Source organism: Montipora capricornis, chromosome 8 (assembly GCF_036669925.1).
Source record: "Montipora capricornis isolate CH-2021 chromosome 8, ASM3666992v2, whole genome shotgun sequence".
Lineage (NCBI taxonomy): Eukaryota > Metazoa > Cnidaria > Anthozoa > Scleractinia > Acroporidae > Montipora > Montipora capricornis.
The window spans coordinates 17,984,861-18,004,860 of record NC_090890.1 but is presented as its reverse complement, the minus strand read 5'-3'; the positions used below and the strand labels follow the sequence as shown (position 1 = coordinate 18,004,860).

Sequence of the window (20,000 nt, the reverse complement as noted above, 5' to 3'; positions counted from 1 at the left end):
GTAAATATTATTCTTGGGTTAAGTTACTAGCTTTTTTTTTCTCTGCCTCAACAAAACGAAAACCATGGTTTGTTTCCACTGTAAGTCTACCATTGCTGAAGGTTCCAATTACTGCTCCAGCCGTGACAGGTAATTTTCCCTAGCCATTTGAAATGACCTTTAAGGAAATGTGGTATCAAAATGGCAAGGGAAAACTTACCTTGGAACCTTCAGCAAAGGTGACTTACAGTGCAACAATACATGGTTTCTCATTCATTGAGGTAGAAGAAAAAGCTAGTAACTTAACCCATTGACCCCTAAAAGTGAAACTTAATAAATTTTGCTCAGTCCGACGCCTGCCGAGTTTTTAGGTGTGAATGGGTTAATTTGACTCAGAAAAAAAACAATGTTGTGAGTGGATTTGAATTTGTTGCGACTGATTAGAATTTGCTGTGAGCATCTGGTTTTGATGTGAAAGTTGTGGGCCATCGTAAGCATTTGATCATTGGTGCACATCGGCATGGCTTATGCAAATTCATCACGAGTGGACAGCCAGCTGCCAAAAGAGTTACTTGTGAAAGCGTAACGTGAGCACAGGAGCAAAGATGGTTTGAACATCAGACTATGTCAAGTTAAGAATTATGTCGTTCTTTAGCGAAATTTCAAATGTCCCAAGTTTGTTTTGCTTGCCGGTTTTGCGTCTTTATAATTTGTATGCAAACGATGAGGGTTCAGATAATTAAGAGACTTCATTTCTCCACTAATCACAGTCTATTCCTAAATTTGTTTTCCATGCACAGTCAACATGCTGCCTATTACACATAACAATTTATTGCTGATGAAAGTGATGAAAAAAAAAAACCATTCTTAAATATTTTCGTCAGCACGTTTGGTTTTAAAATAGTACCGACAGAGGCTCCGATGCCTCGCAAGAATGTATCAATTAAAATTGAAATTTGACAAGTTTAACAATAATATGTGGAAGGGAATACTTGCTTTTCACCAAAATGGCGAGATAATTAAAAGGAAGATGATCGCACAAGTTTGAATTTCAGTTTCATAAGGTCAGCCTTGGATGAAAACAGACACCAATCGAACCTTTTTCGAAACCAAAGAAATTTCTCACGCACACTACCGTATTACAGCCTGGATAACTACGAGTGTTTTGTTGGTTGTATAACACAGCTGTCGCTTACACTGTAGGTAATAACAGTATCTTTGTTATCTTTACAGTAAGGAAGTATTTTCTCGTCTTTATCTCTCGCGGCAGATTTACCGCGGCAAATCGCACCTCGGTTTTACCAAGGGAAAAAATTTGCATACCTCGATGGCGTGCAACCACTACCCGTGGCAAAGACAGGTATTGCCTTGTCCCGAGGGGTCAATACTTCCAGACGGTACTGTATGCAGTAAGCAGTGGTATATCGGCCTTAGCATCCTGTCGCACCTGGCTGTGTAGAGTGTCTGGGCAATCTTTGAGTAGGCACTAAGCACATGTGTTGTTGATTCTGTAGCAGTGTGGCACATTCTACGATTGGTGTCTGTGATGGTCATCTGTGCTTTACTTTGCTGATATGTCTTTGTTGGTAGTAGTTTTTGTCGTATGGTCTTGTTCTACGCTGTAGACAATATGAGTTATATTTTTCCATTTCTTCAGGATTTGGTTGGCTGTGGGAGACAGTTGTTTAAGTCTTGGCGTTGTTTGTTGGTGTAAGCTCCAAGCCATTTCTGTTCTTCTGCTTCTTTTGTGTACTTTTCTGTGATCTTTGATCTCAGTAGCTCTTTTATCGCTGTAGGCTAGGTGTTGTAATCCTCTTGTTCTCGATAGCAGCTGTTGGGTCTTTACTGGCAGATATTGTAGTTCCTGTATCATCAAAGTTACAGATAATGTTGTATTCTGCTGCGTATTTGGTTGCTTGTTTAAATATTGACCTTCTTCCTTGAGACAGTGATTCTATTCATCTCAAGTGTTCTTGCATACTTGATTCTCTTGTCATTGCTGTTGTTAAGGTAATTAGCCAAATTGATTGTTGTCAACTTGTGGTGTCTTCTACGCTTTTCATGCCACTTTCTCCTTTAATTATTATTATTATTGTTGTTGTTGTTGTTGTTGTTGTTTGTTATTATTATATTATTATTATTATTATTATTGAATCTCTGCAGTTGTTCCACTGGATAATGTGTTATTGTGTCTCAGCCACTCCCAGAAGCTTAGAGACACAACACTTTCCATAACAGGTGAGCAGTTCCAAGGATGGCCGATAATTGTACACTTCCAAGGAAGTCAGGTACATCTACAGTGTAGCTTGCCAAAACCTGGTCTTTGCACCTTTTGATATGCTTCAAGAGCACCAATCACGATAGGTATTATTGTGACTTTCGACGCGCCATGAATCCTTCTGATTTCAAATGCTAGTTCCTGGTACTTTTCAACCTTCTCTTCAGTTCTGGTGATGTTCTTGTCCACTGGCACAGCTATGTCAATAAGTTCTATATTTCTGTGTGTCTTAATACACAAGAGTAATATCTGGCCGATTATGTTTCAGCACTTTGTCTGTGTAGATAGTCATGCCCCAGTTAATCCTCACTCCCCCATTTTCTGCAGTTGGCAAGGGTTGATGGTCATACCACTTGTCACTACACCCTATCCCATACTTCCTGCACATCTCCTAGTGTACCCGCAGGGCCACCTTGTGGTGGCGCTTCCTATACTCTCTGGGCAAGCTTCTTGCATCCACTGACAATGTGTCATACTGTTCCAGTGGCATCGCCACACAATCTACACAGTGGTGTCTCTGAGGTCTTATCTATGCTGTACTTGATCGAGTTTGTTCTTAAACCTTGTTCCTTAGCAGCAAGAATCAAACCTTCTGTCTCCTTTTTTTAAGAATCCATTCTGGGCCATCTCCAAGACCCCTCTCTAGCTTCATCTGATATTTGTTGGACAAATGCACCATGTAGGCTTTCTCCTTCCAGTTCCAGTTTTTAACTTTCTTGTCTTTCCTCCTGCTCTCATAGTCCTGCAGACTCTCTTCTTCAACAATCACTTTCTCTTTCAACGCAGCTTAAGCATCTCTCTTAGGTAGCCATGAAGGGATTTGCTCTACCTTCTTACACTCTCCTTGATGCCAATCAGTCCTCTTCCCCCTTCCTTTCTCGGCAGGTACAGCCTTGCAACATTACTCCTGGTGTGCAGACAGCCATTCATTGCCAAGATCTTTCTAGTTCTTCTATCCATGTTGGCTACCTCCTCCATTGTCCAGTCCACAATCCCCGCACTGTAGCGTACTACACCTACAGCTCAGGTATTGATGCCATCAATCAAATTTCCTCAATTGAGTTTTGATCTACACAACTTCTTGACTCTTCTGATATACTCCGATGTTATCTTGCCTTAACTCTTGGTGTTGAGAGTCTGTTCCAACTGTAAGATGCCAAGGTATTTGAAGCCTTCCTCCTCTATTTCCCCGATGTGCTGGTCGTTGGGTAGTTCTATTGTGCTACTGCCAACTTGTCTTCCCCTCTCATTTCCAGGACAGCACACTTGTCTAGCCCAAAAGACATCTTAATGTCTTGCGAGAAGATCTTTACTACTTGAACAAGTGAGTCTAGTTGATCTTTGCTAGCTCCGTACAGCTTCAGATCATCCATGAATAGTAGATTGTTAATGGGCTTCATGTCCTTTGCCAGTTTGTATCCAGCTCTCATTTCTCGTAGTACTAGGGTCAAGGGTAACACGATCACTATAAACAGTAAGTGGTGACAAGGAGTGACCTTGAAAAATTCCTCTCCTAATGTCCACCTGCCCAAGAGCCATTCCTCCTGATGGCAATACTGTCTTCCAGTTCACCATGCTGTTGCTGATTACAGAGATCATATTCTTCGCAGCCCCAACCATCTCCAGACATTTCAGGATCCATAAATGGGGCACCATATCATATGCCTTCGAACAACGATATTATTATTATTATAATTATTATTAGGTGTTTTCATCCACAGTGTACATCCACAGCGTACAATCACTGGTGAGTACCAGTCTGACCGCAACAAGCAGTCTCAGCACTCCAGGTGTCTTCTTAGGATTCTTACCAATCCTAGCAAGACTGTCTTCAGCACCACACATGGTGCACCATGCGTGGCCACATTGATCTTCATATAGCCCTCGACATTCTCCGTTTTGCTACCCAACGCTCAGGACTATGCGCTTGCGGTAGCCTCTTCTAGATGGTATACATGTATTTCTATAATGACACTCCATGACTAACTTGTTAATTCTATATCCCCATCCTCTGCGAGCAGTAGCTTGATGATGACCCAGTTCTGGCTGCTCCATCGGCGTGCCGGGCGAGACACCCATGTCATATGCCTGGGTATCATTTACGCCGTTCTCTAAATTTATTGTTTTACCTGTCATCATTAGTATACGAGGATACCACCAACATGGTGAGTTTTTTATTGGGGTTGTCTCCCCTAGATCAGCCGTGTTCTGTATTATTATTATTATTATTATTATTATTATTATTATCATTATTATCATTATCATTATCATTATCATTATTATTATTGTTATTATTATTATTATTATTATTATTAGTAGTAGTAGTAGTAGTAGTAGTAGTAGTAGTAGTATTATTTTAATTACTTTTTGGCACTATTGAGGCTATTGGAAATGAACAATTATTTTTCACTAATCCATGCTCTTGTTTTCATTGTTATTAAAGACGTCCATCATTTTCTTATCAGTAGATGAGGAGCAAGGAGCAACTTGTCTCCACCAGACAGCAATCGGAAACTTCTTAATTAATCAATTAATTAATTAACTGGCCAAGTGGGGCTTTTTAACCTTTGAACATTAAAATGGTCTAGCAGTAGACAAAGTTAAAATCAAGGAAATGATTAAAGGTGTAGGAGGATGTTTGGTGCCACCATAAGTAATATTACGGTAAATGTTGTCTTTTTCAAAAATAATTTATAGGCTAATTCTTTTCATGTTACAATATTAATTTTCTGTCCTTAAAGGTATGATCCAAATGTTGAGTTACCATCAGATGTCGATACCGAGCAAGATAGAGTTTTGTTCATTAAATCATTAGCTCAGTTTATGGTATGTGTTTCCATAATTTAAATTAATGTACATGTATGTTTCTTCTTGTCCAGATCGTCTACATGCTTAAATATTATGAATTCACTAAATTATCAACTCCCAGTTGGCATGAAAAGTCCAATAGGTAATTAGCATAATTTGCACCATTATTGTAGGGGTTCTAGGTTGCAGGGCTCAAATCCCATTCAAGACTGAATTTTTAAGGCTTTCTTTTTGTTGCTGCCTAAGTACAGGAATATACATGTATACTTAAATGTGAATATGCGTGTGGTTTTACACATAATTATAAATATACGCATTTTGTCCACATTTTTTGGTTAATGTAGTAGTTCTGTATCATTCATAAAACAATGTATTAACAGTACATGATTCTTGTGAAGTTCAATTATATAATTACATGTACATGTATGTCTTTCATATAGCTATAGTAATAATCTCTTCATTTTCTGTTTGTTTATTTTCATGGTGCTATATAGCTGAATGTGTTTGGATACATACTTGTCAGGACTATAGTACATGTACTTGTAAGATATGAAAGGTTTCTCAGGAACATCAGGAGCATCTAAAATGTTCCACTGGATTAGCTGATCAGGGTGTTCCTGTGCATTATCGAAAGTGTTAAACTCACTTTTTATTGCTGTGAGCAAGCAAACAGTCATACATGTAAATCTATAAAATTATTTTTAGTTATTAAATTATAAGTATTTATACTTTCTCATAATTATTTTCAAACTAAATTTTTTTTATCACCCGTTTTTGATAAACCATTATCTTGCTTTTTATTAAAGGAGAACTGGAGGCCAAAATCAGCAATTTTTCCAACATTGTTTTTGGAAAGCCTAACTTAAGTAAAGTTAAGTGTGTTAGGTTATTTCTTTGCGTTTTCTGTTTTTTGCGAGTAAATTACATTTAAATTTGGGCTTTTCCCGCTGTTTCTGCGGGCTCAAAAATTAAATCAGCACCCTGCTGTGATGTATGATATGGGGAACAGAGATTTCATAATCAGGAGTTCTAAACAAGTGCTGCTGTGGATATCTGTTTCTTTGTGGACTCAATATTCACGACAAAGTACATCAGTCAAAAACGCTGCTTCTATATGGGGCGTTCTTGCATGTCTTCCCCATATCATACGTCAAAAGCTGCAAAAATGAATGCTGACTCCTCCTTTCTGAGCCGCAATGCTGATGGCCCAAAATCAGAATATTTTAAATAAAAGCATTTTTTTAGGTGGAAAAAGGATGGATATGCCAGAAAAAAAGTTGAAAACATTATTGGGCATGCAGGTCTAAAGTGTAAATAAAAAATGCTTATTTTTTTGCTTTCAGTTCCCCTTTAAATATTAAATTAGAGTTATCATTTGTTTGTTGAATTTCTCATTATATTTTCTACTATATCCTATTATTTGTTGGTTATTGACAGATAGTATTTTCACCACGCTCTCCTGTCTTTTTTATTGCACAAGTTTGATAAGGTCAAATTGCGTTAAAAGACTGGCACTTTAAAACTTGCATTGTTATATTTATCAATATTTCTGATGTTCAGGCAACCAAAGCACATATCAAGCTGAACACAAAGAAGCTCTATGGTGCTGATGGATATGCTGTAAAAGAGTTACTTAAAGTAACGTCTGTTTTGTACAGTGCTATGAAGGCAAATGCAGCAAATGAGGTAATACAGTAAATGTAACATTTAACAACATTGTACATGAACATGTACACAGTCATTCTAGCTTCCATCTTGCAAAAGATGCAGTTTCAAATTATGGGAATTATAAGGAAGGGTTATGTTTTTACAAACGTTGGCCGTGTAGCACTTATATTTGAACAGACTTTTAAAACTGATTAGAGTGTAATGAGAAGTGCTAGTTTTGTACCCCATATGAACCATGTGAGCGTTAGCCCTACACAGCCAACATTTGTAATCCTTCCTTATACTTGTACATGTCCATCGCCATGGCTTCAACATCTTCAGTTCCCAATTATGGCCTGCTCCCATCTAACCTTGTAGCTCAGTCGGTTAAGAGTACCGGTGATCTAACCCGAAGGTTGTGGGTTCTATTCCCACCCTTGTCAGAGTTTTTCTCTGTCCTTGTGTGGGCCCATTTCCATTAGTAGGGCTAATGCTCACATGGTTCATATGGGGTAAAAAACTAGCACTTCTCTTTACACTCTAATCAGTTAAGTCTATGGGAATTATACTTTGCATTAATGTGCTAGTGTAAGGTTGTTAAGGAAACATCCAGGCTAAAAGTTCCATGAAAGAAAAAGTTCATCATGGTATTAATCCTACATCAGGGAAAGTTTGAAATTATATAATATTGATCGAAAATGAGTTTTAAAGTGGAAATGCAAAGGTAAAGGACTCCTTAAGGTCATGAATCGTATTTACAATATTAAACTATCAATGCAATTTGAAGAGAACACACGAAAGATATTGAGCATCATCAAATGGAAACTCGGGAAAATTTTGAGCACCAGATGGGATTTGAACCAACGATGCTCTCACCACTGAGCTACAGGATAATTCTGGAACAAGGGTGTAACGTGGGTATAGATCTAGACTGCAACTGTATCACACAGTGACATACTGGTAGTCTAATTTTCGATAACCATATTTAACAAATAAAGAAACTTTGCCAGTGATCAGTTCTGTTGTAACACACAGGAAGCGGATAGAGCACAAAAGAAGTGTACGGGAAACGCAAGACATACATTTAGTCAATAAGTCAACTGTCCTCTTGTAATTTGACCATGCAATGCTTTTTCCCTCCAGTTGTTAAAATTGCCTTTCTGTCATGTTTTGTTGACTCTGAATGCTGTAGGAGTTTCTCCCTTCTCACCAACATTGTGCTGACATTCTTCTCTCCTCACTACCATTAATAATTATTTCTTATTACTGTCCTAAATTTAGCTATGTAGTCCTTTTTTCTTTGCTCACATGTACAGTTGTACTCATCCACCGCTCTCCCTGCGTGGGTGGGTGGGAAAACATCACTGCCAGGAAGAAACTTTTAGGGCCAAGACGAAACCATGATCCTAAGGCACTAGTGGAGTGTTTGTTCCATTCACTTAGTTGAAAGGACCCCTCTTAGAGTGTGTGCTGTTTCCAAAAGTGCTATCTATTGGATTTCCCCTTGATTGCTGTTGCCTGGGATTTTTATAACTCCAAGGGCACATATAACAATTGGAATTTCCTTGTTCTCATTTCTATTACGAAGGTGGAAATCTTATTAAGATCTTAGTAAGATTCTTATCAAGTTTCTTGCTAAGATCTAATCTTACTTCTTACTGGTAAGTAAGATTCTTGCAAGATATTGCAAGCATCTTACGATCTTACAATTTACACTGTATTGGCATTATCTTACAAGAATCTTGCAATTAAATGTAAGATTCTTAGTTATCATCTTACATGACTTTATACAAATCAAGATTACAAGATTCTTACAATATCTTTTAAGGTTCTTTCCTTTTTTCTACACTCGGGAAAGATAATACGAACTACAACACTGTCCCACGTAACAAAAAATTATTGGTATCATTTGCAACACCAGTTATTGAGTAACAAGATGTTGTTACTATTGTCACACCATACATGACTTGAAGGTTTCAAGGGATATTTAACAATAATATTATTTCACGAGCACTTGTTGGATATGAGATGATAGATAGCCAACAAGGCACAAAGCATGTGCCGAGTTGGCTATAGTCACCTCATATCCAACAGGCGCGAGTGGAATAATCACGCCGGGCTGGCGAGGGATTAAAATCGGCACGCTCGTTAGCCCGCAGTAACTACTTTTGCTCAGCGGGTTTTCGCAAAAGTGTTGTTTACTTATCCAATATGGCGGAACTCATCGTGAATATACACGATACTGTTACTTCTTATATTGCTAATGCACCAGATAAGAAGTTAGCGACAAAAATTGGCGATGAACTTTTAAAGCTTTCAAGAACCGTAGTTAAACACCACACGTTTCCAGAACAACAACGTTACAAGTTTTATCTGGCACAGCCCTCAAGAATGCTCGCAAGAGAGGTTTACAGGTGGAATAAAAGCATCTGTAGAATGCTGAAACGTTCTCCGTCACTTCGCAACCCCTGGGGAATAACACTTAGAAGAAGCCTACTACTTGAGCTGTTTGATACCTTAAAGACAACTGTTATTGCCTATGGCTGGGGACAGGTGACCAGAAGTACTAATCACGTGGAGGAATTAATAATAACAGAAGAAGATCATTTCAACAGTCTTATAATGTCTTGGAGCAACAAGTTTCGACGTCAGCTGGAGAAGACAGAAGTGCTAATAAAAGTGGAGCAAGACGGTGGATATAGTCGAGTGTTGGTCGATGCAGCCAGGCCAGTAAAGATAAAGTACTCTAAGAACCTAGAAATGCTTACTTTGTCTCTCAGTTATGGCCACTGGAACAGAGTAGGTGTTCCTCAACATTCCTTTTACCGTGGTTGAGTGTTGTGAATTATTGCTATATAGGGATTTAGTCTGTGGCATCAGTTAAATGTTTGATTTTAATATACTGCCTGGAGTTATTTAGGGCCTCTTTATAAGGTCTGTAAGGACAAAGAAAGTCCTTTATTTTTATCCTGCTAATTCTTAACTTTTGTGATTATGTTTCTAAGAGGGTAAATAGTCAGTCAGGTATACTTTGCACAATATTTTTTTACTATCAGCCTATCTACTAAATTGAATGGGGTTAAGAAATGTTTATTGCCCACAAAAATGTTCTCAGTCCTGATTTTCTTCATATACCAGCCCTCCCTGCCAATAAATGATGTGAACTACATTGCTTTTCTAAGTAAATTAATCATAAACAGACTTTTTCTTTACAACAAAGTATATTGATAAGAAACAATCCATGAACGTTCTGAAAGAATACTGATCAAAAGTTTCATAATTGACATGTTATAATTTTTACATCAGTTGTCAAACCAAGAAAGCAATGAAATACAATTGTATGTTAAGAATAACTGGCAGTGAACCTCTAGCTCTTGGCAAATTGCTTCATCAGTTTCAACTCTACTGAAACCAAGAAAGCAATGAAATACAATTGTATGTTAAGCTCCAACACTAATAATTTATAAAAATTTGGTTTTATCAACAGAGTTGATAATGTAAATTGGCCACCGTACAGAGATTCTAAAAGCTGACGTTTCAAGCGTTAGCCCTTCGTCAGAGCGAATCGAGGGATTATGGGTTACGTGTAGTTTTTATAGTAGAGTAGGAGCTACGCTATTGGTGGTAACATGGCAACGTGAAAAATAGGAATATATTAGTTAAATGAAAAGCGTTCGTTAATACCGTGAGGATTAAGGGTGCCGATTTGAAAGATGAATTTTTGTTCCAGATTCTTGCGGCTTTCCGTCGTACCTAGATGTAGGGAAAGGCCGCAGATAGCCATGGTTTTTTTGGAGTGGTTAGGCAGATTAAAATGGCGAGCAACTGGCTTGGATGCATCCTTGTCATTCTTCTCAACATCGCGAAGGTGTTCGCGGAATCAGTCACCTAGTCGTCTACCTGTCTCACCAATGTATAATTTATTGCATAACGTGCAGGTTATGCAATAAATGACATTTGCGGAGGTACATGTGAAACGATCGGTGATATGAACAGATCGCTTAGGTCCCGATATCTTGCTAGTGTTAACAATGAAAAGACAAGTTTTGCATCGTGAGCGCGCGCATTTGAAAGTGCCGGGTTGCTCGTTAGTTTTGAGCGCGCTTCTAACTAAAAAGTTGCCTACGTTTTTGTCGCGTTTGAATGAAATAAGTGGAGGTTGCAAAAAGATTCTACCAGTCTCGGGATCATTTTGGAGTAATTTAAAATTACTAAGAATGATGCTTTTGACTGCGTGATTATGAGGATGGAAAGTGAGGGTGAATGGAATTCTGTCATTCTTATCTTTTTGTGACGTTTGTAGTGATGACTGTCGATCAAATTGTTGGGCGCGATGATGGCCCGCTTTGACCACAGAGACAGGATAGCCACGTTTTTCGAAGAACTGGCACATCTCCTCTGATTTGCTGGAAAAATCGGAGTCATCACTACATAGACGTCGAAGTCTAAGAAATTGAGAATAAGGGATGGAGTTCTTGACATGTGATGGATGTGACGATGAATACAACAAATAACTGTGTGAATCAGTAGGTTTGTAGTGCACACTAGTACATAGCACGTTGCCTCTAATAGAAACTTTGATATCTAGAAAAGCCAATGAAGTTTCCGAAATTTCCCAGGTATATTTAAGAGCCAGATGAAAAGAGTTGACGGAGGTTATAAATTGATCGAGTTCTTCTCTGCTGGAATGGGACCTAGCTATGCCAATCTTTTTGTAGGATATGTTGAACACCAATTGTTTAATCAGTACAACGGCCCCAAACCTGAACTCTACGGCCGTTACATCGACGACTGTATCGGCGCTATTTCATCCAGCAGAGAAGAACTCGATCAATTTATAACCTCCATCCACTCTTTTTATCCGGCTCTTAAATATACCTGGGAAATTTCGGAAACTTCATTGGCTTTTCTAGATATCAAAGTTTCTATTAGAGGCAACGTGCTATGTACTAGTGTGCACTACAAACCTACTGATTCACACAGTTATTTGTTGTATTCATCGTCACATCCATCACATGTCAAGAACTCCATCCCTTATTCTCAATTTCTTAGACTTCGACGTCTATGTAGTGATGACTCCGATTTTTCCAGCAAATCAGAGGAGATGTGCCAGTTCTTCGAAAAACGTGGCTATCCTGTCTCTGTGGTCAAAGCGGGCCATCATCGCGCCCAACAATTTGATCGACAGTCATCACTACAAACGTCACAAAAAGATAAGAATGACAGAATTCCATTCACCCTCACTTTCCATCCTCATAATCACGCAGTCAAAAGCATCATTCGTAGTAATTTTAAATTACTCCAAAATGATCCCGAGACTGGTAGAATCTTTTCGCAACCTCCACTTGTTTCATTCAAACGCGACAAAAACGTAGGCAACTTTTTAGTTAGAAGCGCGCTCAAAACTAACGAGCAACCCGGCACTTTCAAATGCGCGCGCTCACGATGCAAAACTTGTCTTTTCATTGTTAACACTAGCAAGATATCGGGACCTAAGCGATCTGTTCATATCACCGATCGTTTCACATGTACCTCCGCAAATGTCATTTATTGCATAACCTGCACGTTATGCAATAAATTATACATTGGTGAGACAGGTAGACGACTAGGTGACCGATTCCGCGAACACCTTCGCGATGTTGAGAAGAATGACAAGGATGCATCCAAGCCAGTCGCTCGCCATTTTAATCTGCCTAACTACTCCAAAAAACACATGGCTATCTGCGGCCTTTCCCTACATCTAGGTACGACGGAAAGCCGCAAGAATCTGGAACAAAAATTCATCTTTCAAATCGGCACCCTTAATCCTCACGGTATTAGCGAACGCGTTTCATTTAACTAATATATTCCTATTTTTCACGTTGCCATGTTACCACCAATAGCATAGCTCCTACTCTACTATAAAAACTACTCGTAACCCATAATCCCTCGATTCGCTCTTACGAAGGGCTAACGCTCGAAACGTCAGCTTTTAGAATCTCTGTACGGTGGCCAATTTACATTATCAACTCCGTTGATAAAACCAAATTTTTGTATACTACTTCCCGGCCGACGCAGCACCACAGTTTCTTTAGAAACTACCCCTTCATTCATCTAATAATTGCGTTCAACATGGAATGAGTGAAATTGACAATTCTGTCTCATAATGTTGCTCCCAGCCCTCCCTGCCAATAAGTGAATTAATCATAAACAGACTTTTTCTTTACAACAAAGTTTATTGATAAGAAACAATCCATGAACATTCTGAAAGAATATTGATCAAAAGTTTCATAATTGACATGTTATAATGTTTACATCAGTTGTCAAACCAAGAAAGCAATGAAATATGTTAAGCTCCAAGACTAATAATTTATAAGTTGTGTTCAACAATGAGTTAAATTGACAATTCTGTCTCATAATGTTGCTCCCAAAAATACAAATGTAAGAATAAACAGTCCAGTGAGGTTTTACAAGAAGTTTCACAATAAGCATGCTGCAAATCTGCTTGGAAAGCAGAACGTGAGGCTGAAATCGCTAGAAAAATACACTGAGCATGTTGCAGATTTCTTTATCAAGTTCTGCATTGTGTGCAGATCTGTAAACAGCCTTATAAAGGCTTGATGAACAATAAACACATTTGCTTGGTTTTCACCCATTTTAAAACCACAGTAACAAAACCCAGGGAGGTGAGCCTCTTTAGGTGTGTACTTGTCCTTGCACTTGACATAACGAAAGTGGAATGGGTCTGTTTTTCTAAGCCAGATAGAGCTAATGTACTCATGGCGCATAACTAACCTCCAGCGAGTTGTGAGGGTAGCGTGCCCTGCAAATGATGACAGGGTTACATGCTTTGTTGTGAAATGGAATTGCATATCCCACAGTCCAAACTGTAGGATTAACTGATTTCAGTAAAAGGGAACAGGTGTTAAAGAATAACTGGCAGTGAACCTCTAGCTCTTGGCAAATTGCTTCATCAGTTTCAACTCTACTGAATTTTGACACTGCGTCACGCAATTGAAGGGCAGCAAATGCAATTGAAACAAGTCGAAGTAATTCAGGCCCAGTGTCATTTTCTCTGCTTAGGGAATCAATAAAGAACATAAATTTGTGGCAAAAGCATTTGGTTTCTTTCCCAGTGAAACGATATTCAAATTTCTTTTTTCTGCCTTCCTTGAGCCACTTGTTTAGCTTCTTATATAGTCTAGATGCACCAACTTCATTCTTAACTGAAAGCATGAATCTTTTAAGTGGAGTTTCATTAGGCAGGGTTGATACATCACAACCTGCCACAGGAATGTCACTTCGTGAAATTGCTTCCTCCAAAAGTAAACAATGGATATACTGCCAAGCATTGTTTGAATTATGCAATGGTTCTGCTACAGCAAAGTCTACCAAATGTCCGATAATAGGTTCACATTCCTGCCTAGATTTCTGACCTTTGATGAATTGGGTAAGTTTGCTACGCTTGGTTGAGGGGGGCTAGATGTGTGGCATCAAGCTCATTTTGTTTTGCTTTCACCCTGGATGCTGCAGAGAGCCTGTCATTGTATTTCCATGGTTGCCATGTACACTCCTCACTCTCACCAATTAACCCACTGACAGTGTCTTTGTTAGCTTCATGAACATTTGCAAAGGTAGAAAAGTAATGTGCTGCATTACTTAACTCACCAGCAAATGTTGCGAGCCACTTCATGTCAGAAGGGACTAATTTGAACTTAAATTGCACGGGATACCCTGCCACAGTATACTTCTTACTCTCAACATAAGCAATGTCAGAAACATTAAGCTTCATGACAACATGAGACTCGGAGCAATTAGCTCCAGCAAGAAGGAAATTCTCATTCTGGCTAGCAATTCGTTCCCCTACATTAATGAAAGAAAGAAGCCATGCAGTAGCCTCATCGTCCTTGCCAAACGGTGCCCCATCAGCACCTATGGCTAGTTTGAAATTGTATGGGGCCTCGTTAAAATGATGAAGAAAAGGTGATCCATCCTCGCTTAAGACTTTAGCAACATGAATGTACAAATTTGCAAGTTCAAGTAGAAATTCTTCTAGTTGCCTGAAAGCTCCTTCTACTTGTTCATCTTCCCCCAGGCTCCCACAGAATTCAGATTTCATATCCAACACTGTACCAATTTCAACAGATTTGAGAAAGGAAATAACCTTTTCATAAGTTAGAATTTTAGGTACTCTCACTCCTGAAACCTTAATGCTGCTTCTATGAGCACTATTTCCATTAGACTTCATGCACAAGCTTTGCCTAACAGATTTGTATTTTTCTTTGCTGATTAAACCTTTACATTAAAGAATCTTTACACTTCTCACTGAATTGTCAGTGCTTCCTTCAAATTCAGCTACTGCTTTGTTTACAACTGATGGAAGTACTTTCCTTGTTTTCTTAGAGCATGTAATGTAGTTCTTTAGCTGCTCTGAACTTGCATTAGCAACTAATGAGACCCACATACCATCAAGGCAAGGTCTTTTATCACTTTCTATGGCACCATCTAAATCTCTGCCTCAGTCATAATTTTTTTTTCTGGGCACAGCCCTGTGTGGTGTCTACAGTAATCAATGAATCAAAAAGGACTGGTTTGGAATGTGCACTATGTTGTGACTATAGTGCTTAAAGAAACAGGGAAATTTTCAAAGTGCAGTTATAAGATCGTAAAGATCTTTTTTTTTTAGTTTTTTTGGTGAGCAGACCCAAACTTCCACTCAGCCATATAGTCAATGGGACTTCAAATCACACAACTTATGATGTTTATTTGCCAAAAGCAGTTAAAACGTTAATGTACTTAAGATTTTATGAATATTCTACACTTAATGTAGTACAAAATATTCTGCCTTTTTGTGTTGTTGAAGCGCTTGATTCGAAGCGAGTATTGAATACATAAAAAGCCATTACGCCATCCATGGAATTGAATCTGTCGACGTTGCAACTTTCATTGGTAGGGAAATTACCACCGTACTAAAGATAGCCATGGATAACGTAATTCTTGAATTACATGACTCATGTGACTACTTTGCTTACCTCTTACTTGTGTAAAAAACTAACTAAATTTAGTTGTCACTTTTAAAGAAGAAAACTGTAAGTTGTTAATAGTGTTATCGTATCATTCATACCCATACATGTCCCGAAGAAAGTTCCAGATTAATTGAGACCATTACATTATCTGATATTTTACAACGACTACTTTACTATGACTGATGGTGCAGTCAGAGATTTCACAACGGCTATAAGTGATGGTGCAATAAGTTCGTGTGAAGTCGTTGTTGACAGTTGTTGTGCTACAGATTTATCAGGTGATTTTGTGTCTATAGTCATCAGTGAATCAACAGGGACTGCTTTGGAATGTGCACTACGTTGCGACTATAGTGGTAAAAAAACGGATAACTTTTCAAAGCACGGTTATAAGATCTTCTTGTTTGCTCTCTATGATCAATGCTTATTTAAACAAGTCCCAAATTATTTGGGAATTGTATGTTGGTAGATAGAATTACATGTATGGTTTGGGGCTTCCAGTCCTATTTTTATTGGCTTCTTCCCTTGTTGTTTATTTTAGGCGATAACAACTGTGATGAGCTGTCATGTTTGCCAGTTGACTGTCAGTTGACTGCTTTAACTCAGTATAGAAATACCAATACATTGTAACTATTCTGGCTGTCATATGTACTAACAATGCGATGTCTTTGAAACTCCATAGACGCCTGAAGAATCAACTGTGAGCTCTTTAAGATTTGATATCTCATCCAGAGTGAGTTACTTTTAATTAATTCCTAATTTTAAAATCTTACCATTGTATTAATCTGAGATCCTTTTACTGGCTACAGGTGTAGGTCAAACACATCTGTCAGAGGTTTTTGATTATTATTTTTAATTGTAACAGTATTAGAGGTCATTTTTAAGTAACATGGAGACAACCAATCAACGGCTGATTCTTGCTTATGAAATTGGAATATAAACTACGAACAGTAAATATCGTGAAGATTATTTTGTAATTTTAAGTATGAATGTCTTTGTAATGTGAAATTTTTCTCAAAGCACGATTAACAGCTTGCCTTTTATGGCATGCTTGGTTTGTTCTGATAAGAAGCAACTTGACATGCCATTTCTTTAACTTCTCGTTTTGCTATGATGGCCAAGTCAGTAAGTCATACTCGACATTGTGGCCCACAAACTTTAAAATTTCGTTTTGGTTCTTACCAAACATCTTAGAAAGATAACGCTTTAAAAAAAAAAACTTTATACTTATCTCGTTTTTCAAGCCACAGTGTAATTTATGTCTCCTTGTTTTTTCTTGTTGAATTGGGAAAATGTGGGATGTAACTTATGGTAAAGCCCTCAAACCTGGTTATTAGGAGATATAAACAGTCATGTTTTTACTATCAAGCTGTCCACAGACTTGTCTCAAAGTAGCACAGTTTTACTCTCAACCCTTTGATGAACATGTGTGTATCACTGCCGTTGATAATTCTGATTCAGTGTTACTTAACTTTTTTATGTTTGATCCTTTCAGATTAGTGATTTAAAAGCATCTCGCCAACTTGCATCAGAGATAACATCAAGGGGAGCAGCACTTTATGACTTACTTGGTCGTGAAGTGGAACTAAGGGTTAGTTAATACTAATAATTGTAATTTATATTTTTGACATCTCTGCTGCGTGACAAGCTGTTTTAAATTTCTTCCAAAAGTTAAACGTTTAATGTAAACTAATGTAATTTAATTTTTTGTGAGTTGTAACCACAAAGGACTAAATGGCAGCTTTAGGATTATCCAGGTTACTCTTATGGTGGTCAATGCCAAGACAGGGGCAATTCAAATGTCTTTAATATGACTACAACATTGAGTGAAAGAGTAAGACATTTATTGCCAAAGAACTAAATATATTATATTATAAATTCCAGAAAATATTAGACCGTATAGTGGACTCCACATTACACAAAAAGGAACACATGACAGAATAAATACGCCAGGTATTGATTTAACTCCACCCAAACAATAAAATGTAACCAATCTTGGCATTCTTTGATACTTTCTAAATGGATTCACCTTTGTTGTCTCCAGGAGCTTCGGACCAGTGCAATTGCCAAGCCGCTTGAGCTTAATGAGTTGGAAAATGGAATAAAGAAGAGCGTTATTTTGGTTCAGGTCAGCTAATTTTTTTATTTAAAATGTATGGTGTAAATTCTGTCCATATTTTACTGTTTCAAACAATTCAAGTAATTTACTCGGAGACGTTGTTTTTCATTTAGAGTGACATAAAGAAGACAAATCAAATGCTTGACAACATTGCTTCTGATGAAGCTAACCTGGAAGCTAAAATTGAAAAGAAAAAGCAAGAACTAGAAAGAAACCAGAAGAGATTACGAAGTTTAGAGACTGTCAGGTAACAAGGAAAAAACTCTGAGGGAAATTTGCTTTCCATCAGGTCTGTGTTCTTACCAGCATCGCTTTCTTTTGGTCATGGTAAACCTTCAATCAAGAACTTCCCTATTGGAAATATGGCATCCAATGAAGCTATACCTTTAATCTGAACAGTATTAATTACATTAAATACAGTCATTTTGGAGGAACAATGTGTTTAAGATAGACATTAATTTTGAATGCTACTGTAGCAGTAACGAAAGGAAAGTCTGAAACATTAAATTTTTCTTTTGTTACTGCTAACTGCGATGATCTCAAAACGTTTACTTGATGCAGTCATTTCTCATAATGTATATGGTAACCATCTGAAGACTTAGCACACTCTTTCCCTTTTGTCTTTTTACTTCGCTGGCTCCTTTTGACTTTTGTTTTCCTGTGGCCATTTACATTTAAACATCAACCCCGGTGGAAAGAAGCTTCTAAAATTCACCATACAGCAAAAAAAAATCAAAGCAAAATTGGGTGAGTTCAATTTGTTGCATTTGAAGGGATTTTTTAGCATTTTTTACATGAGATTGAACAAGAAAAAGCAAGTTTTGTGATTACTTATTAACAACAGAAATGAAAAATCTTGAGAAAGCCTGTTGTAGTTAATCATAAGTAATGCATGCATATCATGTACATGTAATCACACAAAAATTGTGCCATCCAGCGTTTGATTGATCCTTTGATCATTGACCAATTAGAATACCCATTGACACCTAAACCGGCCATAACCGGCCGCGCGCGACAACCCCTGAATTACCTAAACAAAATGGCGTCTTGATCAGAGTTTATCTTAGGCCTCTACCCAGTCTCCCTTAGTAAATCTAAATTTTTTGTTGTCATGGAGATTTAGTAGGATAATTGACCAATCATTTGTCGTCTTGTGAGCATATTTTGACAGCTGATAAGAGACTCCACAAGGGCTGGCTTTTTGCCATTTCGATCGGGGGATAAAATTACGCGAAGACAGCAGCCGATGCCCCAGATAACGCATCAAACGATGGGGAGATTCATGCTTTTTTTTTCGGATTAGGAGGATCTAAGGGATCTTTTATGGTTTTCCTGTAAGAGGAGGGGATACTAGAGACAACAATTTTGGTTTAGATGGCTTTAAAAGTGACGAAGAAGACGGTGAAAACCAAGCAACCGATGATAAACAAGAAGCTTGCTGGAATGATCAGCTTGATAATATTCAAGTTCCAGATTTCGTGGCAGCTACTGCTCTTTATTTTGTTTTAGATAATCGTAATGAATTAAATATTTTTCTTAGTTTTCATAGGAGATGACCTATGGGAATTAATGGTAAATGAAACGAGTAGGTATGCCTGTCAAAAACTCTTAAAATGCCCGAACGCATTGCCTTGTTTCATGGAGTAAGCCGTGCAGAATTAAAGGCCTTCGTAGCAATTAACGCCATAATGGGCATTGATTATCTCCCGAATTTAGCTTTATATTGTTCAACCGATGGATTTTTTGCAAATAACAAGTTTTTTGCCCTAAAGTAAATTGGTAATCGAAGGAATTTTTGCCTTCGGCATACATCGGAAGATCAGACGTATCTTCAACAAATAAATCAATCCGATCGTGTGTTTATATTCCGCAAAAATGTGAGAATACCTCCAGCGATTTTCTTTGTTGCTTTTCTTGTGTTGTGTAAGTTATCTTTCAGTGAAAGTTTTCGAAAGAGCACTTTTGTACACAATTTGACCTTGTTTGTTCTCCCATGAAACATGATAGTCAATTAACTAAATTACTCTTGCGGTTTTGTGTATTTCGACAAGCAGAAAACTCATGGTTAAATTTTGTTTTGGCAGTGGCGTTGTGCATAATTTTTGCACCTATACCTGCAAGAAAAGAAAGTGATTGGAATAAATTTCAAACAATTTTTATCCATTGA

The 20,000-nt window shown here is 37.9% G+C and overlaps 1 protein-coding gene across 2 annotated transcripts in view; it reads left to right on the top strand.

The window, feature by feature from the left end:
• Positions 1-4,939: 4,939 nt before the first annotated feature.
• The window catches only part of LOC138014436 (clusterin-associated protein 1-like), a 70,197-nt gene continuing 55,136 nt past the window's right edge, over positions 4,940-20,000 (top strand). The window contains exons 1-6 of one of the 2 annotated variants that reach the window (XM_068861505.1): positions 4,940-5,083; positions 6,626-6,751; positions 16,397-16,447; positions 17,210-17,305; positions 17,759-17,842; positions 17,947-18,080. In XM_068861505.1, coding sequence (XP_068717606.1) covers positions 5,081-5,083; positions 6,626-6,751; positions 16,397-16,447; positions 17,210-17,305; positions 17,759-17,842; positions 17,947-18,080 — 494 coding nt within the window. In that variant the 5' untranslated portion in view covers positions 4,940-5,080. Of the gene's footprint in view, positions 5,084-5,183; positions 5,208-6,625; positions 6,752-16,396; positions 16,448-17,209; positions 17,306-17,758; positions 17,843-17,946; positions 18,081-20,000 lie in introns of those variants that run through there. The other variant, XM_068861506.1, reaches the window with a different exon arrangement.